Here is a 25,422-nt window from a genome sequence, read left to right on the forward strand (position 1 = left end):
ATCAAATTGCAATTCAAATTCAAGAGACTAGACATTCCTTTTGGATGTATTTGATTTTCTGTTACCCCTTTTACCTGTTGGAGAAGGAATGGTCAGGTATCTTTAGTTGAAAGATACTTAACCTGCTCTCTTGTTGCTTAAGCATTAGCATTGGCTCAGGCTCATGAGGCCTGACTCCATTACTGTTTTACCACCTTTGCAGAATATTGAGTGAAGTTACCCAAATCTATTTTGAATTTGACTAACCTCCTCTGTAAACGGGAAATAATTACACCTTTTGTAATTCAGAACTTTGGTATGTGAAATGAGATGATGGATGAGCATTTTAAAATCAAAAAGGACAGCCTCCTGACTATGTAATGCAGGTGGCATTAAAGAGTGGCAGCTATCTTCAGGGGGATTCCTACTTCAGTGCAGAGGTGAGTCAGAGACTAACCATGCCTAGTACATCCTACTTCTTCCTTCTCCTCCTGCTGTACTTGTCTTATGTGAAATAACAGTGAAGTTGACTTTCTCTGTGCTTGGTACACTGAATGCATTTTACGGATTATCTCATTTAAGCTTTACATCATCTTTGTGAAGTAAATGTGATATGTGTTCCCAATTTACAGGTCAGAAAGCAGAGAATCTGAGAGGTGAGATAACTTGGCAAGACATCAAAGCAACTGGTGGTCAGTGAAGCCTGTGTGTTAACTCCTGCAGTTAGTCTCCCACTCTGCACTCTAAACCTTTAGAAACATTTTTAATGCATTATTTTACTTTGCTTTTTTCCCCCTTGATTCTGGGGATTGAACCCCAAAGTGCTCTATCACTGACCTATATCCCCACCCTTTTTTATTTTTTGAGACAGAGTCTCACTAAGATGCCCCGGCTGGCCTTGAACTTGTGATCTTCCTACCTCAGACTCCTGAGTAGCTGGAATTATAGGCAATGTCACCAGACTCAGCTACTTTTTTTAATATTTATTTTTTAGTTATAGTTGGACACAATATCTTTATTTTATATTTATTTGGTGCTGAGGATTGAACCCAGTGCCTCACAGATGGTAGGCCAGCACTCTACCTCTGAGCCACAAGCCCAGCCCTTTTTTTTTTTTTTAATAATGAAATAAGTTTGAGTTGCATTAGAACACAAGATTCATGATCTTGTCTTGAAAATTATTAATTTCCTTTACTTTTATCCATTCTTCCTCATACAGTATATGATGAAATCAAAAACATATCTAGCGATGACTTTTTAAGGTACCTGTTTATATCTTCCAAAAACATAGGAAGCATCAGCAAAACATTTTAACATTTTTTGTTGTTATGTAAAATTTTTTAAAAATAAGGCAAGTTATAAACACAAATAAATTTAGATTTCAGCATGTTTACTGTGCCAAGCTGAAGACCAGGATCCAGACTACAAATACGGTTAAATTTCATTAACCACATATTTTTGCCAGCTGAATGGGAGAAGGTTGTATACATGCATTAAAAAAGTAACTGCTAACACTTATGGAACTCTTTACCCTTTACCAAATGCTTGTCCAGACTTTGACTCACCTAGCATCCTTCCTGTTTCATGGTTGTTGGGAATAGTTCAGAAGGTTAGGTGGTAAGGGAGAGTGTGACAACTGCTGACCTGCTACTGTATGCCATATATAGTTCCTCTCCTGCCATCTCTCAGCTCCCACCTGAGTGTCCTGGACATACTCTCTGGAAGCTTCCTTTGCTTCCTTGGGCATTTTGAAATTTCTTTCTTTCCATTTAGCTGTAGCTAGTAGAGCTCTTTATTAAAGTGTCATGGAGGCCAGGGAGACTAGCTGATTTTCATTTCCAGTGATTTTAAATTTAAGTCCATTTCTGACTTAAGCAGCACTGAAGTAGTATTTTAATAATTGGTAAAGACTGTTTACTAATTTGAGTAGTAGAGACAGTGGTATCTAACACCAGTATCTACTATATAATGTTATGCCTCAATGGGCTTAAATTCATTTATTCTTGTATTGAGGTTTGTTCTCTACTAGGACTGCCTGCTTATCAAGCGTGAGACCTTTATTTTATGTTCAGCAGGCATCTTCTTTGATAATTAAAAGAGCTTAGTGGCTCTGGGAGAATTCAGTAATCTGCCTTCCCAACACACAAAGGAGATTACCTTTGAGTTTAAGTATAAAAAGGGCACTCAGGTAAAACTGAAGTGTCCTTCAAGGCAAGATAAATATCTTTGCCCAGAACTGTGTCTCTGACATTGCATCATTGTTTTCTTCAATGATAATAGTAATGTGTTCGCCATCCCATAAATCTTATAAATGAACTGCTTATAGAAACTCACACTATGGGGCTGGGGTTGTAGCTCGGTGGTCAAGTACTCACCTAACACGTGCGAGGCTCTGGATTTGATCCTCAGCACCACATAAAAATAAATAAATAAAGGCATTGTGTCCAACTACACCTAAAAATATATATATAAAAGAAACACTATCACTTCAATTCAATGTGTGTTAATTGACATACTTTTATTATATGTTTGTACTGTGCTGGGAACTGAGTTGGTCCCAAGTAAAAGCTGGAGTTGGGGAGGTCACACGAGAGTTTAGTTCTTGTGATCTCTACCTAGTTATTGATTACTTACAGCTAGTTTAATGAGAAACCCTTGGGGAGAACTCAGGTATAGTGTAGGCTCTACCTGGATTGGATAGTATTCTTGTGGGTGCTGCATATGAAGATATCTTGATGAATGAAAAGAATTAGTTTAAAGTAGAATATGCTTAATTTTACATCAATAGTAATTTCACCTTGAGGATTGTTTCATGGCTTCTAATGTATTTATCTCTAATGAACCTTTGCTTAGTTGAACTATGGATTGCTCAGAATCTGGCACAAGTGCCGAGGGTCGAGAAGCACATGGATGGTTCCTGTTGGCAGTCATAATTCCTTGATAGGTTGGCCCAGACTTGTTCCATACCATTGAAAGGGCAGCAGGGAAATGTTAGCTCAGGTTCCTCTGAAAGAGCCAGTATTTCCTGGAAGATAGGGGAGAGGATCCCACAGAGAGGCCTGAGACAATTGCCAAGCGGGAGACATAGACAAGGTGGGCCAACAGTTTTTTCCCAAGGAGCCAGCTGTCAGCAGTAGCAGTGCCACTGGATGAGGGGTACAAAGGGTGTGGTGACTGTCTCAAGACAGAGTAGTTGAGTGGAGTAACCAGAGTGGGTGGGATGAAAGGTAGGTGCAGAAGCACAGGGTCCTCCGGAGAAGCCTGGAAGAAGAGGGAGAAAGAATTGGAAGCCTAATAGTTCGCAAAGACAAAGTATTTAGGGGGTTGTTTGGTTGTTTATTCTTAAAACAGGAAGAGCTAAAGAGATGGAGCAAAGAGAACAGGAAGTTTTATGTGTTGTTAAAGTAGTCAGCATTCTTTTCTGAAACACATTTCTCGAGAGGGAGGATCAGAGGGGGGTTGATAGATGGTTAGTAGGAAGCCAGTCTGATGAAAAGATTGCCATGATTCTGAGACCTGAAGTATGTACAGAGAAGTTTTCTCATTTTTTAAATTAACTGTTATAGTTTATGGTGTAACTCAACAAATTTATTAAGAATTGGCTATGCGCTGGGCTCTAGGAATTTAGCAGTGATGAAATGCAAAAATCTTTACTAGAGATTGTTGTGTTCTAACAAACAATGATTGTAAGTATTGCATAGTTTCTGTTTGCATAATTTTTTCCCCCTGTTCTGTGAACTTGGCTTGGGTATTTGAAGTGAATACTTCCCTTAAAGTGACCATCTCTAACCCAGTTTGTTTAGTCATTTAATTGTCCCTTTTAGATACCTCATAGAGATACTGCCGCTCTCCACATTTTACCTTGGTCAGCTTAGACTTTGGTGTTGAAACATGGGTGTGGCAACATACCTGGGGATGGGGTTGATCCAAGAGTACTTCCTTAGCAATAATAATATCAAAGTTTTAAAATAATTGCCTTTTAGAAAAATAATTTAGGATCTATTTAGAAATAACCCTGTAGATAACTATTTATTCTCTTGCATACTGATAGGCTTCCTTGGAAGGATAGCCATAGAGGCATGGCTAATGTGCATGTGTGCAGTTTATCTTATAATGCTTACATGGAATAGTAAACAAAATTGATTCAGGTCTCATGGTTTATCTTAATTTATTTGTATTTTTTTAACATAAAACCTTCCCTGTGTACCCCTTTGCAAATCTTGGAGTGAAAAATCAACACTCTAGAGATAGAAGCTCTCTATCTTTCATGCTTACACTGTGGTTTCAAATGCATCCTGCCAGCTGTGTCCTCCAAAATAGGAGAATCCAGGTATGAGGAATCTGAATTCTGGATTCTGACAGTCCCCCTTTTCCCGACACATGAAGCACTGGCCCTCCGAGTTAGTTCCCTTTCTTTCTCCCAGGTTGCTTCCCTAGTTGGATGTAATCTCATGGCTTCTGCCTCTCCCTTTCCAGGCAAAGTCTTTGGGGGTTTTCTTCAAGGCTTTGTATTCCCACTTAACCACAAGAAAATCAACAGTCATTAACAAAATTACAGACATGGGTATGTTCCAAAGCTATGGGAAAGTTTTTCACTGAAATATAAATGATCTAGACTCATGGTGCTTAGCTTCTTTTACTAACCATGTGTTAGTGTTTTCCTGGGAAAGGAATCTCATTTTCCCTAAGACTGGTGTCAAAGCTTTTCTCTCTTCTTTCGGTGCCCGCAGGATTAATGGCACATGCTTGGTTTATACAGAGGCCTCAGTGAAACTTGTTTATGACTTGGAGACCTTTCTGGTTTTTGGAGGCTTCTGTTGGAAATGCATGACTTCCTTACAGCCTTCCATGAACAAATACCGAGCATCTGAGAGTCAGTTCTGCTGGAGTGAAAGATGAGTAAGACAAACCTTGCCTTCAAGTAAAAACATAGCCCAAAGGGAAAGCTCATTTCACTCATTTATTCAGCATCTCTTTATTGATACCTCCCTTATGCCAAGCTTTCTGCTAGGGCAAGAGACATAAGGTTGAGACCTCTTTACATCCTCAAGATCTCACAGTCAAGAGGGTGCTGGCTGCTGTTTGCTGAATGAGAACTGAGGAAAATTCCCTTCACTATGTTAGAGGGTTGTGGGGGAGGCCTGTGGAGGAGGCACCAGGGACAGGTTCTCCCAATTAGCACTGACCCTTCAGCTTGTGTAATAAGGTGGGACCTATGGGCTATTAAGACCAAGGGTAGTGCCCAAAGAAAATCAAGCAAATTGTGGAGTTGTATTTTTCGCTTCTTGTGTGTGCTAGGTAAACTCACATTTTATTAGCTGTCAGTTTGTTTTCATGTTTCATTTTTAATGTTTTAAGGTTTGTAACTTTGATTCACTGTCAGCCAGAATGGTAGTGAATGAATCCGTTTTTCTCAGTAAAAGGAATATTCATGTACATGCTTATAAAAACAAGTTCTTCTCATGTTTTAAACAGGAGTAATACAAATTCTATATTACAAATGTAGTTCTTAGTCCCATTTCCATTCAGATTGTTCTTTTGTATCTGAAATCATTAAAAGTACAAAATGGTTATGATGACAGGCTTTTGAAGCCATATGCCAGATGTTATAAGTCAAAACCTGCCATTGTAAAGTAGATGCAATTTGGTTCTACTAAATTGTTGTTTTTACTATAATGAAAAGAAATTGGCATATTTATGAGCAACTCCAGGGGCCCACTGCAAAGAGGAAGACATTATTTGAGAAGGCTGATTCATACTTTATTTAAGACAGGAGGTAGGGGTTAATGTGCCTTCTCTTTCAAGTGAATAGTGGGCAGATATCTCTGCTATTAGTAATTGCCTAAGGGACATTTCTAAAGTAAGAGTGCCACCTACTGAATATTTTTTTCTTCCCTCATTTTTGATTCCTAGAATCTTCTGTTTCACTTTGAATTCTTAGTTTCTCTAACTGGGTACTAAAATTAACTCCAGTAGGTTGCTTGTGCCAACAGTGAGACCATCTTCCAGTGAATTAAATAGGGTGGGTAGGACTTCCAAAAACAGGTGTAGAAACAAAACCTAAATGTTAGCCTGATTTAGTACTTGGCAAGTTTCAAAACCTTCCTATCATTTTAATGTACTCCCTGGCTCAAACATGTTTTTGTTTGTTGTATCTTAAGCTGGCCATATGAACACAGTAAGTGGGAGTAGGTTAGCAAATGGCCAGGAGGAAATGAACAAGTCCAAGGAGTACTTGAAGAGGATTGAGGAACATATGACATTGGCCAGGATCTCCTGGAGAGACCTCAGTTTCCTGGGGGATAATGTTAGTTCAGATATTGTTTGATCCAATTGCAAATCCAAATACTTACTTCAGAATCATCTATATGATGCTTTTTAGGAAGTTCTTAGCAGTAATATATTATCTCATCAGTGAAAAGTTGAGAACATAAACACTAGCAAACACATCAGTATCAGGATTAAAGTATGTTATTTTAAAATTTTACATTGCCATTGTTTGCAGTATATTGGCACATTTTTGGTGATGTGGCTTAATTTATTGCAATTTATTAACTTATCAGTCATCTTCTGCTTGTTTACTTGTCTTTTGAACTATGCAAGTATAAAATGATTTTTTAAGGAAGATAATCCTGTACGTTAAATTGATTTATACTTGCTGATATATTCAGATTATTATTCATGGGCTATATTCTATAGCCTGATTTTTAAAAACAAAGTATAATGTATTAGAATTCATTCCACATAAGATGTTTATGTTTTTAAGACAAATATGACAAGCTTATGTCCTGAACACTAGATCTTATTAACCAAAGGTTAGTCACCTTTTTCCTCTCAGTTTAAAAGACAACTTGCAGTGACATCTACTCATGTTAATTAAGTAATGAATGTTAAGTGACTAAATAGAAAATGTTTTCTGTAAGTTTTTATAGGTTTTAATAATACAGAAGCAAAAATATTTTGCAATAATTGTGTTTTTAGATTAGCACTCAGAAGGCTACTATTACTAACATTGTATCCCAGCTTTTTTCCTTTTAAAAAAATGCAAACCATAATTTCTGTGACTTAACACAGATTAAGCATTTCTTATTGTTATTCCAGATCATAAGCAAAGTGGGCTGTGTGGCTATAGTAAGCCCTGGCCCCAGGAGTTATTTTCAGACATCAGCACAACTGAACCAAGAATCTGTCAGAGGGTGGACATGCTTCCTTTCTCATTTCAGGCCACTACTTTATTTCTTCTGACTCGTCACTTCAATATGGAAAACGGTTATGTATCTTAAGGAAAATAAATTTGTGGCATGTTGTTGTTTTGTAGTACTGGGGATTGAACCCAGGGGGGTTCTACCACTGAGCTATATCTCCAACCCTTTTTATTTTTATCTTCAGACAGGGTATGACTAAGTTACTGAGGCTGGTCTCAAACTTGCCATCCTCCCACTGCAGCCTCCCGAGAACCTGGGATTTCAGGCATGCACCACCAAGCCCAGCTGTAGCACATTTATTAAAAGAGAGAGAGAGACAGACAGACTAAAAGAGTTAATGTTTTCAGTGTAAGACAACCTTTAAGTCCTACTTTCTTAAATGTTCCCTTAGTTATTTGGTCTTTCTGAGAGAGCTTTGATAGTCTTTTATATAAATATTTCTCATCCCATATAGTAATTAAGTTTGGATTGCTTTCATAATAGTGAATATTAGTACTAAATCTAAAAGTTTATATAGCAGTATTTCTTAGCCTGAGTTATCACAAAGGGTCTGTAGATTACATAGCTACTGTGTAGATGGTAGCAATAATGTGAATAAAGCATTTTCATATTTGAAAATGTTGGGAGCCACTGGAATAGAGGAGTGGCAAAGAATGTTTTATACAAAAATATAAAAATAAAAAAGTGAAGTACTCTCCAGATTTAACAGTTGAAGGGAGTTTGTGGTTCCCATTAAGCTTTATATTTTTTATATTCTATCTTTAGAGCAAGGATACAGCATCTGTATATTGGTTGTAATGTATGAATCATAATGTTCAGACTGACCAACCTGTTTCCTCCCTTGGTGGCCAAGAGACAGTCTATACAACAATCTTCACATTCCATACATTTCTAGTTGATAGTTACTTTCCAAAACCAGAAAAAAATAGTTACGTTTTATTGCTTTCATCTGTTTTTCAAATAACAAATAGCATTAGAAGAAATGAAACAGCACAGTATAGGGTACAAGGACAGGACCTTGAAGCTGGAGACACCTGGTTTTGAAACCCAGGACTTAGTGTGGCTATTTAATTAAGCTACTTAATCTTTCTGTAAGAGTTTATCCTTGCAGTGAAGATGAAGAGTGTCGCTTTGTGTCCTTGGTGAGACCTAGAGCCACTGTAGGATAGCACCTAGCATAGGAGGTACTCCACAAACGGCATCTTTAACCATAATATGAGTTGTCATTACATTTGTAGTGTCCTTTCCATTTACTTGACACTGCTGTAACGTTCATCCAAGTTCATTAATTTTAAAACTTGGGTAAGAACTACATCCAAAGGGCTTATAACAGGTCATAGCCCCTTGTGAGTGAGTCACAAGGTATTAACTATTATTAGCCCATTTTACAGAATAAGTTAATGGGAGCAAATATGAAAGTTAACTTTCTTCTAAGTACTTTGCACATAAACTCATTTACATGTAATAGCCACTTTATATGATAGGTACTGTTATCCACATTTAACAGTCAGGAAGTTGAGGCACAGAGAAGTTAAATAACTTATCCTAAGTCAACACAGCTAGTAATATCAGACCTTGAATTTAAATTCAGGCAGTCTAGCTCCAGAGCTCATGTCCCTGATCACTAGGCCACATTTTTTGGTTATATATGTGGTATGACTTATTACCTTTGCTGCCCCATCCTAGGAACGTGTCTTTCAAAAGGTATATGATCTCTGTTGACTAAGAAGCTCTTTTGGTTTTGTTGTGTGTACAACCTAAATTTCCTCATGGACTCTAGCCTTAAAATGAGGTCATTTTGATGGAAGCTACCCAGATTTTCCTGGTCTGGGTGGTTGTGCCCCATCAGCACCTTTGCAAGCAGTCTCCCCATTCCCCCAGCAGTCCCCCCACCCCTGCCCACACACAAACTGCTTCCTCAAGTCCCCAGTGTCGGGTCTTACTCTGCTGGTGAACAGCTGTATTCAGTTGCCTGTTGCCTTCTCTTGAGCAGCACTGTGTCCTCAGCCATAACCATCGCTCCTTCTGATTGCACTGGTCTTGCTGCCTCTGCCAGGTACTGATGCTGATTTTGTCAGATCAGTCACTGCCCGTGACTCTGCTATCAGTGCTGAAGATGTGTGAATGTCCTGCTGTACCAGAGACCTAGGGTCTTAGGGTCATTTGCAATGAAATGAGAGTCATTCTCCACTCCCTTTTAAAATTTTATGGTCTGGGGTTTTCTTGTAGCCATCTAGAGATTTTTGCAGAAAATCATTCATCAAGGTTTGGGTTTTTTTTTGGTTTTTGTTTTTATTTGTCTATAGACCATTTATTTATCTATTTCTATGCAATGTTTAGAATTGAACCTAGTGCCTCACACATGCTAGGCAAACGCTGACCACTGAGTCACAACCCCAGCCCTCATCAAGTTTTTTTGCTCACAGCTTCTTTGTCTTTGTGCAAGACCTGAGTTTTGGCAGAGAGGAAGTAGACTGGGCCAGCGGTAAATCTTTGTGACAAATTCTGGCCTCAGTCAAATTCCAGTGTCTGGCACCTACTTCATTTAGGTAGATTCATACCAGGAGACTACCTGTCTTGCTGACTTACTCTCAAATAATCTTTTCTCCCAATATTTTGCATTTTTGAGTCTTAATTGCAATGATGGCATACTGAATTTTGTGATACTTAAAAAGTCTTAAATTAAGACTGCTGGTGTTAGTGTCTTTGGATTTTTCTTCTTAGAAATATTAACTTATTGGAGTCAGAGAGTCTGCAGAGAAGATCCACTACAGATTTGTTTGCATTGTGTTCTCTAGCAAAGGTATCCTGCTGAAAAAGGACTTCCATGCCACACAAGTGTGACTCATGATGCACATAGATCTTTATTAGAGACTCTGAGGTGTCCCACAATAAATAAACCCAGCTGCATTTTAGCTAGTGTTTTTTAATATGCAGATTCTTAAGAGATTTCATAGTATAGAATATTATATTTGCCAAACTTATCTTCCACCTAGAATATCTTCTTTTAGCCATCACCAGTACCATGCCTGCCAGCCCTGTTTTTTACACATATTCAGGACTTACCTCCCTTGTGGATCTTTCCATACCTCCCCTAGAGAAAATTAGCAATGGTGTGTTCCTATTGTGGTTATCTGTGGTATTTTAAATACTGTCATAGAAACCATGGCTTATCTTTTCTTACTTCTGTTAGAATAAGCCGTCTGGAGGGTTAGGAGCCCTGTCTTATTTATCTTTTTGTTTATTTTCTTGCCCAGTGCAAGGCTTATACATGCTTGGTGTGCCAGCATTCATTGGATAGAGTAGTTTACTAGCATTAAAAACATAGAGAAGAAAAACTGCATTTGTCAGGAAGTTATTTTTTCTCATTCTGAGCAGCCCAGCTAACATACCTTTCCACCAGCCAGAAGGAAGTAGTATAGTACTAACTGTTCCACAGAGTTTTGAAAGAAGTCATTCTGCTAGCAAAAGCTGTTAAGAGAACTTGATTTCTAATTCAGTGATATCCCCTCTTTCTCATTAATTATTATTTGGAGGCCAGTTAAACCAAGTAAAGGGTTTTATTAACAGAAAATACTCCCTCAACTGTTACATATTTAAACCACTTTGCTTAATAGCTGGGAGAAAAGTGTGTAATAGACAGCTTTCCCCTGTTAGTAGCCTTTTTATTTGACCTCTTAGAAGAATGCTCAAACTAGACTTCACATTTCTTCAAAGAAAATTGATATGGTAAAAAGGTTTTCAAACACATTTGGAGAAAATTCCAAGAAAAAAACATACACCAGAGCACTGACTTGGTATCTTTTCAATGCAAACCAAAATGTTAAAAGAGCAGCCATCTTTTCTGTCAGCTACGTGCACTGTGCCATGTGCACTGTGCCAGGGTTCCAGGATAAAGAGCAGAACGTGGAACGTGACAGGTCGCCTGGCTAAGAACTGCCCTGCGGTAGTAGTAGCAGTATTGGGAGTTCCAGTCTACTTCTCTAGTGGAGTGTGAGCTCTCATTAGGTGTGTTCATCATTGTCATGTAGACATTCCCAGCCCTCTATTTGTCAAGTAGCACAAAAGGGGAATTCTTGAAAGGAAGTACACATTTAGCCAAATACTGTGGAAAAAAAAAATGAGCATCCTTTTCCTTACTTACTGATGTTTGTTCAACAATTAAGGAAGAGGATGCTCACAACATCCATTTTTTTTCTCCCAAAGATTTCTAAAGATTCTTTGTCAGCTATCAAGTACACAGCAAAGGAAGAAATAAACAGTGAAATTTTTAGCAATGAGTATCAAAAAAGTACAGGCTTCTATGGGCTTTTGTTGAAAAAGAACAAATGGGAAATTAGACCATATTGATCTCAAATGCTCTCAAAAGACATTGGCTCTCAGACAATTGATTGTATTAAAACCAAGAGATTTTCTGAGTTCCTGGGTGAGAAGATGTGAATAGAAGATGTAGTGTAGAAGTGATTACTTTGATGAGTGAGAAAAATATTTTTGAAAAAATATTTATTTAAGAAGTAAATATTCCAGAGACAGACAGTAACTTTACAGTTCATTTCTTTTGTCTATCACAGATAGTGGAAGAACATGTTTTTCTGTCTCTAAGATTTTCATATATTTCATGAGATGACAAATCTTTTTTTTTTTTTTTAAAGAGAGAGTGAGAGAGGAGAGAGAGAGAATTTTTTTAATATTTATTTTTTAGTTCTCGGCGGACACAACATCTTTGTTGGTATGTGGTGCTGAGGATCGAACCCGGGTCGCACACATGCCAGGTGAGCGAGCTACCGCTTGAGCCACATCCCCAGCCCGAGATGACAAATCTTAAAAAATTGCCACTCATTTCTATACAATTCTGACCATTTTTATAGTTCCTACTTGTCTATATAATATTACCAACAGAAATTTTATTAGTTCACAGTTTCTGACAAGTCATCAATTTTGATTGAACTTGCATCCATAGGCTCCTATAGAATTGAGAAAATTCCACTTTAACTGTTTTTTTTTTCTTTTATCCCCATACAGAAGAGGTGTTAACCTGAAAAGATATCTGCCCTCACCTCTTGCTTTTTCTGCTCAGCTGATTTAAAAAAAATAATAATAATCTTAACTGATCTCAAATTTCTAGTTTTCCAGGATCTTCATTTCATTACCAAACTAAATTATTCAAGTTAGTAAACTTGATTATTCTTTCTTAATTTTCCTTGAAATTCTTACTAATTTTACCAGTCATCTTCTATTCTTAACTGTCTGGGTAGCTATATCACACACACCCCACCCTAATTTCAGATGTATATTTGGCTTTTCACTGTTATCTTTTCCTCCTGGCAAGTCTTAACTTCTGTTTCATTTTGACATTTGTTCAACCTGTGAGTACATATGATTGTTCTCAAGACTTGACAGTATACATAGTTGTCTGAATTTGTTGCTTTTTATATTCATCTATTAATACATTTAGAAGGAAGAATTATTCTTTTTTCTAGATTTGGATAGAACATTCCAGTTCCATTGTTCAGTGATGTCATCAGTTGTACACATGCGATTTGTTGTGACACATTAATAACTTGAATGATAGTTTTTAATAGAATCTTCAGTTACATTTCTGAGGGACATGGGTATACCAAGAAAACACGTTAGCCAAACTTTTGCATTCCTGCTTATTTTCTTTCTGTAAAGAGATGATTTAGAAAATATTTTTGAAATGTATCATTTTTTATTCATCTGGTTTTGAGCTCAGGGAGTACAGCCCTTTTAGTGTGATAACATTTACTTGTGTATAACTATGTCCACACTGAAGTCTAGCCTTGGTGTTGTAATAAATATATCTGTAACATTGGAGGGTATTGAAATAGACCAAAATGTTTGTCTGCTAATTTTACAGATTTACTTTTGCTGCAAGGGAATTTTCAAAATCCTTTTTAAATATTCCTATGAATATTTGTGATCAAGAAAGATACTTTTTTAATATTTAAAAGGTATAGATACATACCTTTATTTTATTTATTTATTTTTATGTAGTGCTGAGGATCAAACCCAGTGCCTCACGTGTGCTAAGCAACTGCTCTATCACTGAGCCACAACCTCACCTCTAAGAAAGATACGTTTTAATCATAAAATATTCTTGAGTAGCTTTCAAAATGCAATCCCTTAGACAAACTAAAGTCTTTTTCTAAAAAATAACATGCCCTCTACTCATCATAATAGTTCCCTGGTCTGTAGTTGACAATATTTTGTGTGTATATTATTTTGTAGTTTTAATATTGTGTGAAGTTTGTATCAGAGTTTGAATTTTACCAGTAATAATGTACTTAGCAATCCCTTGGAGTTTATTCAGTACTCTGTAGAATGTCAGTTGCTTTAAATATATTCATACATTTCTAATTCAGGAACACATGGTATAGAAGAACTATACAGTTAAAATACAGATTTACTTGCTTCTAAAGAGAGACTTGGGCAGACTTACATGCATTACTTACTAATTTAGAAGTTGGAAAACCTTTTGAATATCCTCCTCATTCTCTTTGAATTTGTTTACATGATCCCAAAGGCACTATTGGTGGTAGAAGTTACAGGTTGTTAAGGGCTGTGTGTGTCCATTATGTATGTTAGTGCCTTGATCTTTGTTGATTAGGAGTGATAGCAGCTACTGGCACCTGTTGCTCTGAGTGCTAGGTTGACAGCTGCAGGACAGGACAGGAAAAGGCCATGCTCTCAAAGCACTATCCTTTCCTCATCTAGGTTGCCTAGTGAATGGGTTTTTGCAGTGTGATTGTCCATTATTTTGGTTTTAGTTAATTTCATACATAGTCTTTACATTCCTATACCATGTTTTACTTTCCAGAAATCCTGTAATTCTTAGTGTGGATTACTTTAAAACTCAAATGGGGTGATATTTTAATAGAAACTAATCTATGACTTCAGATAAATGAATTTATAGTACATGTATGGCAATTTAGAATGTTTTATAAATGTAAATCAATCAAAATCATTGAGATGTGGGGCTGGGGATATAGCTCAGTTGATAGAGTGCTTGCTTGCATACACAAGGTCCTTGGTTCAATCCCCATCACCATCAAAAAAAAGAAAAGGAAAAAAAAAAATATATATATATATATCACATCACTGAGGTGATATGAAACTGATTATGTTTGTTGTTTATAATTATGTTCTTTGTTATTTCTCTTCCATATTTTTGACATTTTATTGTTAATTAGAACAGGAGAATTTTGAGAGAGTACTCTGTACCCCTCAAAGGACTAAACAGAGAGGTTTGTAAGCAATGCTAAGAAATGGTGTCCCTCATAAAGATTTCTGGTATAGAGTAAAGACGTTATAAAACTGATTATATCCACATTAAGAAATTAATAGTTCTTTGCTGTGCTGAGAGGACGTTTATTCTATACAGGGGAAAGTAGGTCTGTTTCTCATAAATAAATAGGAGTTGTGCCATCATTAGCTCTCAAGGTCAAGCATCACTGAGTAACCTGGAATAAAATATTTTGGGAACTAATGAGCCAGTTTTTATATACTGTTATTTATTATGCAAACTTATCAGTGTTGTAAGTGTTGCATATTTTAAAGATGGCAGTGGTTTTATCCTTCTTGCTCAGAAGGAGGAAAAAGCCAACAACCAGTGATAGCGCATCTCTGCAGAAACTGTCCTACTGGAAAACAGAATTGTCTCAGTGTATTGAGATACAGAGTTTTACTTTTGTTTTCCTGTTTGCCTAGGTCAACAGATTTCAAACACTTGTAAATACTCATTTTTTGTCCTGTAGATGAAAGAGACTGCAAAGGCACTCAGATCTGAGTTTAAATTCTGTATTTTTTACATAAACGCTTTATCACCTGGAGCATGTAACTTAATTTCCCTTGTCTTTTCTCATCTGTGCGATGGGATAGTAAGAGTCTTGTCTAGTGAGAATTGACTGAGCTAACCCTGTGTGTGGTAGTAGGTTGCCGGCCCTTTTGGCTTGTCATGCTGTTCCCATCGTTACCTGAGTCGTTCCTCCTTTTTTACCTTTTTTACTTTTTGCCTGGAAACTTATATGAAGGGTGTCATGGTGGGCTGGTAACTGGAACTTAGTTCCTCCCTTGTTGTCCTCTCTCCTGGGTAACAAAGCTTGGTAACAAAGTTTGGTAGTATATGAGTTCCTGCTGGTAGGAGGACTTCTCAGGTGGCTCTCAGTTGTGCCTGCCCCAAGTAATCCAGTAAATCCTTGAGATTCTTTGGCAATCCCAAGAATCAAAAATTTTCTCTGTGTAGAGTTACCCAGATTCAAGACTGTAAGGGAAATCTTTATTTATGCTGAGGTTAAATTCTATTAATGTCCAGAATGGTTTTATTTGATCACTATAGTCTTAGTTGCTCCTATTATAACAGAGAATTTTTCTAATAATGAACATAATTAATGTGCTTCTTTAATTTGGGTAGTAAAATTGTCACATTGTAAAACCTTTTAAAGCTTGTTTGTGTGATTATCAATAGAGATTAGCATAGATGTCTAATTTTTTTCCCATTTTTAAAAACCTTTAATTTTTTTAAAATTTGTTATATATAACAACAGAATACATTACAATTCATATTACAAATATAGAGCACAATTTTTCATATCTCTGGTTGTACACAGTCACATCCTTTGTGTCTTCATACATGTACTTAGAATAATGATAACCATCAAATTCCACCGTCTTTCCTACCCCTATGCCCCTTCCCTTCCCCTCCTTTCCCTTTGCCCTATCTAGAGTTTATCTAATCTTCTCCTTCCCCTTTCCCCCACCCCCCACGCAGCATTATGAATCAGCATCCTTAAATCAGAGAAATATTTCAGCATTTGGTTTTTTGGGATTGGCTAATTTCATTTAGCATTACATTCTCCAACTCCATCCATTTACCTGCAAATCCCATGATTTTATTTTCTTTTAATGCTGAATAATATTCCATTGTGTGTGTGTGTGTATATATATATATATATATATATATATATATATATATATATATATACACCACATTTTCTTTATCCTTTCATCTACTGAAGGACATCTAGGTTGGTTCCACAGTTTAGCTATTGTGAATTGTGCTGTAATAAACATTGATGTGGCTATGTCCCTATAGTATGCTGTTTTTAAGTCCTTTGGGTACAGACAGACCAAGGAGTGGGATAGCTGGGTCAAAAGGTGGTTCCATTCCCTATTTTCCAAGGATTCTCCAAGGATTTTCCACTGACGCACATTCTTGGACCAGCCAACTGCAGACTGTGGGATGGGTTCACATGTACAAAGCAAGATGCCCTCAGTATTAGAAGGGAGATGGCAGTCCCACCAGCAATGTTTGAGTGTGCCTTTTCCCCCACATCCTCACCAACACTTATTGTTGTTTATATTCTTGATAGCTGTCATTCTGACTGGAGTGAGATGAAATCTTAGAGTAGTTTTGATTTGTATTGCTAGAGATGTTGAACATTTTTTCATATATTTGTTGATTGATTGTATATCATCATCTGAGAAATGTCTGTTCAATTCCTTGGCCCATTTATTGATGGGGTTATTATTTTTTTTTTGGTGTTAAGATTTTTGAGTTCTTTATATATTCTGTATTCTGGAGCTTAGTGCTGTATCTGATGTGCGTGTGGTAAGAATCTGTTCCCAATTAGTAGACTCTCTGTTCACCTCACTGATTGTTTCTTTTGCTGAGAAGCTTTTTAGTTTGGATCCATCCCATTTATTGATTCTTGATTGTTATTCTTGTGCTATAGGAGTCTTATTAAGTTGGACCTAATCTGATATAATGGAGATTTGGGCTGACTTTTTCTTCTATTAGATGCAAGTATCTCTGATTTAATTCCTAGGTCCTTGATCCACTTTGAATTGAGTTTTGTGCATGGTGAGATATAGGGGCTTAATTTTCTGCTAATGTTTTAATAACAAATCAGACTTGACAGTGACCAGTTGTAGCAATGATGAACACATGCTTTCGGGTCATACCTATAGGGATTTGAATCCTGGTCCTGCTACCCACTTACCAGCTGTCTGACCTAACTTTTCCAAGCCACAGATGGTAATGACCTCATAGGACTGTTGAGAAGATGAAGAAAGTTCATACATGTAAAGTACCTAGTACCTTGTCTAGCATGTAACTTTTAACCCTTTCTGCTATGATACAATCTGGCAGTTATTTCTCCGTTTCACTAGATGTTTCCTTGCTAAAGGTGAACCATTTAAGAAATAACTTTCTTAATAAAAATTACAGGGCACTTGGTAGGATTCCATTTTCAAGGGTTAGTGTCTTCTTTGTGCCAGGCATTGTATAGAACTAGTATTTTAGGCTCTTTGGGGTAGCACAGAACAAACATATGTTAGGGTGTATTTCTTTCCAAAGTAAAGAATCCACAGAGCATTTCCTCCTTGCAGTATGTGCACATGGCCCCTGGAACCTAGGCATTCATTGCCCAGGGTGGTTACATGTAGCACTAGTTGTCTATTTGCATGGGAAGGTACCCAGAAACAACTCCTAGTTTTACTTTTATTGCCTTTCCATTGCTAACTACATCTTCTGACAAAGATTTCTCTTCACCCTATTTCTGTCTCATTCTTTTACTTACTCTCTGGCTCTTTTCCTCTTTAATGTCATTCTTCCTGCAGTAACTCTTACCATGTATCTTACTTTTAAATTCCCAAAGAGAGAAGATCTGAAATATACAATACGGGGCTGGGGATGTGGCTCAAGCGGTAGCGCGCTCGCCTGGCATGCGTGCGGCCCGGGTTCAATCCTCAGCACCACATACAAACAAAGATGTTGTGTCCGTCAAAAACTAAAAAATAAATATTAAAATTCTCTCTCTCTCTCTCTCTCTCTCTCTCTCTCTCTCAAAAAAATAAAATAAAATAAAATATACAATACGATTTAGTATAGAGGGTCTTTCCACTGACGCACATTTTTGGACCAGCCAACTGCAGACTGTGGGAAGGGTTCATATGTACAAAGCAAGATGCCCTCAGTATTAGAAGGGAGGTGGCTGTGCTGGGTAGGACCTCTGGCTTCCCAGAAAGGGGCAGTGTATTGAATACCTTTTTTTGGTCTGTACAGGAACATTTGGCACTGATGATAAAAAAAAAGAATAAGATACAGCCTGTCTTGTAAGATCTCCCAATGTGATGAGGGAGACAGATACTTAAAACATATACTTTATTTTAATACTCTATTACAGTTAATCTTTAACATGCTGGGAAGGAGTAGCTAGTCACCATGGAACAGTGACAGGAAATTCTTTACTGAAGGCATATGAGGCGGCAAAGGGTATTCCTGACAAGGGGGGAAATTTTTACCTGCGAAGACAGGTGTGAAATGCCTTGGTGAACTTAAGAAGAATTGTAGTGCTACAAGAACAGGGCAGTGGTTGGTATTTAAGGCACTCCAGGAAAAGGGTCTCGTTGATGGTACTGTGAGATTAGTAAGATGATTAGACTCAGACCTAGAAGAAAACGATCTTATAGAAGGGAGGGGAGACCTACAGGTGAAACAATACAGTCAACAATGGTGGTACCACACTGGTCAGATAAAAGGAGGACCAACTGGCTCTCCTGAGAAAGGGCAATGGAAGCACCCCATTTTTAGCAGGTGAAGTCTGTAGGTCTAGAAAGGGTCTAGGATTATACATCCAACCTCAAGATGGAAAGGTCCTCGAAAATCTAGGTCAGTCATAAATTCATTCTGAGGAATGTTCAGAAACAAACAAAAAGCAAGAAACATCATGTTTCCTAAGTGAACAAGAATTCTGAAGATCAAGCCTGATCTTGAAAGTTTCTCATATTTATCTGGCTAAAACTTTGTTTCTATACTTTTAAATCTTAAAAGGCAGTTTCTCAAAACACATTTTTGCTTTGTAAATACTATCTATTATTTAAAAGTAAGAAATATATAAGCTGTTTTAGTTGAAATAACAGATGTGTTTCTAGATAATAACTATGGCAGAAACAACTCCCTAAAACATATGTTTCCCTACCACAAGTTAGAGGTGGCTCTCATCTCTTAGTGACTTTGCAGTTATCTATTAGTTTGGTTTAAAAACGTGTTTATTTTCTGCTGTAGTTGTGATAATAATTGAACGACAATTCATTGCCATGTACACACATACAAACACACTGACACCTGATAAAAATAAAAACCACGTCTATGTGATCTGTGAAGATTATGTTAGGATTATGAGAAAACAATACAAGCATGTAGAAAAACTTGGTTTTTCTTTCCACATTTTGATTTTCATTTTTTTCAAAGACAAACTGAGTAGGAATGATTCCTTTCTGGCATGTTTGATTCTGAGAATCCCAATGGTTGTAAATTATAAGGGGAAAAAAATATCTGTTAATTGCAACATTTGCTCTGAATGTTAAGAGACATTCAGAATTTAGATGTTAAAATATGAAAAGATACATATTTTAGAATTAATGCTATATAATCATTATGAAAAGACTAGAAAGAACACTTTGGTGTATATTTGCAGAGTAACTTATAAACGACAAAAAATCCTCATCTGAATAAAATCTAATTTGCAAATTTAGTCATAATTAAATAAAGAACCATAAAAAGATGAAGTAACATGAATAGTCATTAGGTTTTAAAGGTTTCCTTAGGACTGCTAAAGATATTAATAAATAATCAATGTTTATGTTAGTGCCTATATGTTAATACCAACATGCTTAGATATTGGCTATATAAATGAATAAAACATCTGGACCCTGCCCTCATGGAGCTTATACTTGGTGAGGGGTTGGGGGATGCTTTGCAAATTGCACTGAGCACTTTAAAGAAAAAGTACATGGGCTGTGAATGAATAGAACTGGGAATTCCTAATTGAGACTAGGAAGGTTTCTGAAGACGTTGAGGAAAAAAAATCTAAATGAAATGGGTAAAAATTAACTAGGTGAGAATTAGGCAGAGTGAGAAAAAGCTCTGCAGAAGCCCTGAACAGGAAGGATCCTAGGGTTCTTGAGACAGTGAAAGAAGCAGGAGAGTGGGGTATATGCCGGGAACACAGGAGTTGAGGTGAGGCCATGGTGCTGAGCCTCAGAGGGCATTCCATACCTTTTGGATTTTAGTCTAACCGCAGGGGAAATCTGCCAGAGGATTTTAATGGGTAAGTGAGCTTAGAGTCTCTGTGGATTGAACAGGAGTAAGAATTCAGGAGAAGTCCCCTTAGAAATAGGTTGCTAGTTCAGACCAGATATAGCAGCTCCACCTGGAGGAGTAAAAGTGGAAGATACATATTCTTGAAAATAATTTGCCAGTATTATCAAAAGTTTTCATTTGTACACATTTTGACCCAGCAATTCCATTTCCAGGCATTTATTGTAAAGAAAAAAATCTCTTGTGCAAAAAATTAGCTGCTAGAATGCAATCCCTATTGTTTAGTATTTTTAAACAAGTGGGGAGAAAAAATAAATCATTGCAGACTCTTAAGGAGACCATATCGTCCAGTCCTCTGTGCATCTGGATGGGTGCCAGGAAGAGAGGCGCTAAAAATGCAGAACCTTCCTCTCCCCAGCTGGGGGGAAAATAGAATTAATGAGAAGAGACCCTCTTGAAACAAATTTGGAAGAGGGGAAACATGTAGTCTTAGAGGGAAGAAGATAAGCACCTTTGTCTGGAAGCATAAGAGTTTCTGGCATAAAAATGCACAGCAGTTATACCCTGGGACTGAGTTTGTTTTTTTTTTGTTTTGAGAACTAGGCTGGGAACCTAAGGGTACCTCAACACATTGTTACTGAAAAGGGAACATTTTTGGTTTTTATACTGGGGACTTGCAAGTAAATTTGGGTAGGCAGTCAGATTACAAAACCTGAGCTTCCCTCAATGCAAGTATTGATTGGATGAATTTTGGGCAAACTGTTTCTACCCCATCTCCCCATGTATCCCTTGTGTTCTTTCTCCTGTCTCTCCCTTCCTCATTCTCCCTCTTTCCTCTCCCATCTTCTTCCCTTCCCTCCCGTTTCTCTCTTTCCTTATCCCTTCCTCTTAGCTTTCTCCTACATATACCTGTAACATTAATATGACATAACCAGAACATGAAAAGAACCAGATAATTCTAAGTAAATGAGATAATCTTTCCTTACAAAAGACAAAAATGACCTTTTCCCCATCTCATGTTCATTTATGCTATATGACAGTTTTTCTGTGTGACAGAAATATTTTACTATATGGTCTTAATGTCTGTTTGCAAGATTCAACTCAAATGTTGTGTCCTCTTTGTTTTCCTAAAAATATCTAGACCAGTCTCTTGACAGTTAAAAACATGTTGGTTCCCACTCCCCCACAATGTCAGTGCTTCCTTCATTAAAACCAGTTAAGCATTTCCTTTTTAGTGCCTATTTATTTTGTTTTAATTCTAAGTTTTTGCTTGTTCTTTGAAGATATTACTTCAAAGTTGTGATTAACTGAAAAATTCCTAAAGGAGTTTGAATTTGACATTTTAGTAAGCTTAAGGTTATCATCTTTGGTATTTCCATATTTTCCTTTTCCTGTTGGTAGCAAAAAAAAAAAATCAGTATTTTCTAGCTTTATAGACTTTACAAAAATTATTGAAGGTAGCATCATATTTGAAAAATTGTTACTTCTCCCAGAATACAGTACTTTAACTGTTTCCTTATGAACCAGGTTGTTAAATCTTTGCATGTTGTGTTTGTGTGTGTATGAATATGCATGCACATGTAGATATGAATATCTTTTTTTGCTGAGAATGACACTTTATCTCTGATGTTTTGTGGAATCAGTTCTCAAAAGTTCCTAGCATAGAAGTTATTCTGGTACCTCCATATTATTTTATGAAGTAAAGATCAAAATATTTGTACTAGGTAATTTTTACTCTTTAGGTATGGAGTACCCAAGTGTTTTTTTTTGTTGTTGTTGTTGTTGTTGTTGTTGTTTTTGGTTAGGAAAATACAAATTTAATAATATAGACTTTGAAACATTATATTAGGATCATAGAAGATCTAGTTAAGTTCCTTTTTAAATATTTATTTAGTTCATTTCAGAACTAAATCCATGAGAAAATGGTAGTTAAGATACCCGTCCTTAAAAAGAAACAATAAATAAATAACAAAAATAGAAAATAAAAAATATACCCTTCTAAATACTTTTCTGCCTTATACATGACTGTGTTAGGGTGGTAGAATTAGAAGCAGTGCAGTCTTCATGAATGTGTTTGTTAATGTTTAATGCTTAGGATCCATTTGGGTAACTACCTGGAGCATCATTAAATTCATGTTATCAGACAACATTCAACACTCTACACACAGCAGTATTTGTAGTATAATTTATAATATTTTCATTCCTTGCTTAAATCATTTAGGGCTTGTAGTAGTTGTCTTTTGGTTACATGTTCATTGGAACATTGAAACAGAACTGTACTGTCTTAGAAATTATTTTTCCAGTATAAAGAGTCTCCTTTTCATTTCTCCCTCCATTTTAGTCGTGAGATGGAGAGTAAGGAAACTCTCAAAGGCTTGCACAAGATGGACGATCGCCCAGAGGAACGAATGATCAGGGAGAAACTGAAGGCTACCTGTATGCCAGCCTGGAAACACGAATGGTTGGAAAGGAGAAACAGGAGAGGTCCTGTGGTGAGTGACTGGGGATTACCTGCTCTAAAGCATAGGAGGAAATGGAAAATTAAGCGTAAATAGATCCCCTTGTAAGTTTTCATCTTCTTTATTTTAAGTGCAGTAATTTTGTTTGCTTGATATTCTGGCCTCTTGAAACAAACCATAATTAAAGCTATGCTAATTGAGAAACTGTTGTAGGAACTTAACTGTTTGGTGGAGGGCTAAATGATTAAAGCAACACTGCCCTCTAATGTCAGTATCTAAAAAATCTTTTATTGGAGCAGTTTTTCCAATATATTTTGGATGCTTTATCTTTAAAATAGGATGCAAGGATCTTAATTCCAGAAGTCTTCTAAGAAAGCAGAAAAACTAAATAGATGCAAGGAGTTTAAGATTAAAGATGAATGAAAACTTTATGGGGTTTGATAAAAGATAACCTAGATTCATAGATTGGGAAAGTTAGAAATACTCTATTCAAAGTATGAAGACAGCATTATGAAATACAGTTCTTTATTCTTATAAAGGAAGAAATAGATTCTAATTGTTAACAGTGTCCTAGCACCAATCTATACCAACAAGTTTTTATGTTTTTTCTTTATAAACAAAGACTGCAGCATAAGATTCATCTAAACTACACCCCTATGAAATATCTAGCCTTACTTTCATTCCACATACCTGTTTAAATTAAACATAAAAGTAAAAATGTAGTCCTTCAGTCTCACCAGCCACATTTCAAATGCTCAGTAACCACATGTGCCTGGCAGCTGCCATTGGGGCAGTGTAGTTACAGAGCATTTCTATCATCTCAATGCTGCTAGAGGTCTAGCGCTAATCAGAGTTAGATATCTCAGTAGCCCCGAAGGCTTTGGACACCCCTTATCACTGAGTGTCAGCTGTTACTTGTATTCTACCCACTGCTTCTAATTCTGTCTCATGGACTTATACAGAATAAATCTGTTTGTCCTTTACCTGCAAACTTTTTTGGCTACCTTGGTATTCACGAGTTCTTTCCTTTCCAGCTAAACCTAGTACATTTCTTGCATTTCTTCCTCACTCGAGATATAGATGGAAACCCCTCACCATTTTATTATTCTTGTCAGAAGATAAAAAAAATATCAAGGCCTTGCCTTAGTAGAATGTTCTATTGAAACATCTTATAGAAAGTGGCAGTTAGAGAAGGAGATTTCTACTCAGTATAAAGAACTTTTGAATAATTAAAGCCCTGTGAAGTTAGAATGTGCTGTTTTCTGAGCTCTTTGAGCTAGAGGTATTCAGAGTCTAACGCTTCTGAGAAAACCACAGAGCAGAAATTACAACTTTTTAAAGAGGAGCCAACCATCTATCTTTTGTTATGGATGAATTAACATTTTCTAGTTTTCCAAAACCAAAAATTTTTTTCTCACTGTCCACTTTCCAGCAAATACTTAAATACCTTGTCTATGTATGTAGAACAGGAGTGAAGAGGGCAGAGGTGTGTAGAATAAGACACCTAACATATTGTCCCTAAGCTTAATTACCCCATCCTGCATTTTATGGTTTATAGATTTCAAATTATCCTTAAAAAGTTAACTGTCTACTTGGTTTTGTTTATTTTTATTGTTTTATGTAAGTTACTTTATATTCTTCTTGAAACCTAAGTAAGGCATAAATATTTCCAAATGGGAAACCAAGGCTTATACACAATAACTAAAATATCACATGCATGAAATACCACAAAGTACTTTGTGACTAGGTGCTAATGAGTGGGGTGTGCAAAGAGCACTAAGGACTTGGGAAAGAGAATGTCAAGCTGTAAAGTTAAAGGACATTCCACAAAAGGTAGGATTTTAACCATGCCTTTAAAATGGATGAGTTTCAGCTTTAAAGAAGAATGAAATTATGGCATTTGCCGGTGAATGGATGGAGTTGGAGAATATCATGCTAAGCAAAATAAGGCAATCCCAAAAAACCAAAGGCCTAATGTTTTCTCTAATATGCAGATGCTAATTCACAATAAGGGTGGCAGGGTTGGAAGGCACTAAAGAAAAACAGAGTTAGATTAGGTAGAGGAGAGTGAAGGTGGGGGTGGGGGGAGATATGGGGATAGGAGGGATAGTAAAATGAAACAGACGTTATTACTTTATGTATATCTATATGACTGCATGACCAGTGTGATTCTATAACGTGCAATCAGAAAAATGAGAAATTATACTCCATCTATATATGGTATATCAAAGTGCATAAATGCATTCTACTGTCATGTATGGCTAAGTAAAACAAATAAAAAAAATTTTTTTTTTAAATGGATGAGTTTTCTTCACATGATGGTATGCTTCCTAGGACACTGCATGTTGGATATGAGGATTTGGAGAGTGAGTGGAGCACAGAGTGAGGGAAGGTTAGGCAAGGTTAATGGAATAATGACTGACTGTGTAATAGAAGCAGTAGGAAGACCAGAAAGTTTGGCCTTTTGTTTATGGCTAGATTCAATCTGAGAGCTTTAAAATTAAAAAAAAAAAAAAAAAAAGTATTTTAAACTGAATTTCTACTTGAGAGATTCTTTAAGCTTCTGGCTTCTTTTGGTTTTCTGAGATATGTATCTAAACTATTATGAAATGTAATTGTTTAAAAAAAATAAAGGGCAAGGTGGTTTATATTCATCAGT

At 36.6% G+C, this 25,422-nt stretch overlaps 1 protein-coding gene across 1 annotated transcript in view; it reads left to right on the forward strand.

Annotated features, from left to right (window-relative positions):
• Positions 1 to 25,422, forward strand: part of Map3k1 (mitogen-activated protein kinase kinase kinase 1) — a 76,767-nt gene that overhangs the window by 17,388 nt on the left and 33,957 nt on the right. The window contains exon 2 of the mRNA XM_026385960.2: positions 22,646 to 22,796. Within this exon, the coding sequence (XP_026241745.1) occupies positions 22,646 to 22,796 (151 nt within the window). The remainder of the gene's footprint in view (positions 1 to 22,645; positions 22,797 to 25,422) is intronic.

This window comes from Urocitellus parryii, chromosome 1, assembly GCF_045843805.1.
Source record: "Urocitellus parryii isolate mUroPar1 chromosome 1, mUroPar1.hap1, whole genome shotgun sequence".
In the NCBI taxonomy this organism is placed as follows: Eukaryota; Metazoa; Chordata; class Mammalia; order Rodentia; family Sciuridae; genus Urocitellus; species Urocitellus parryii.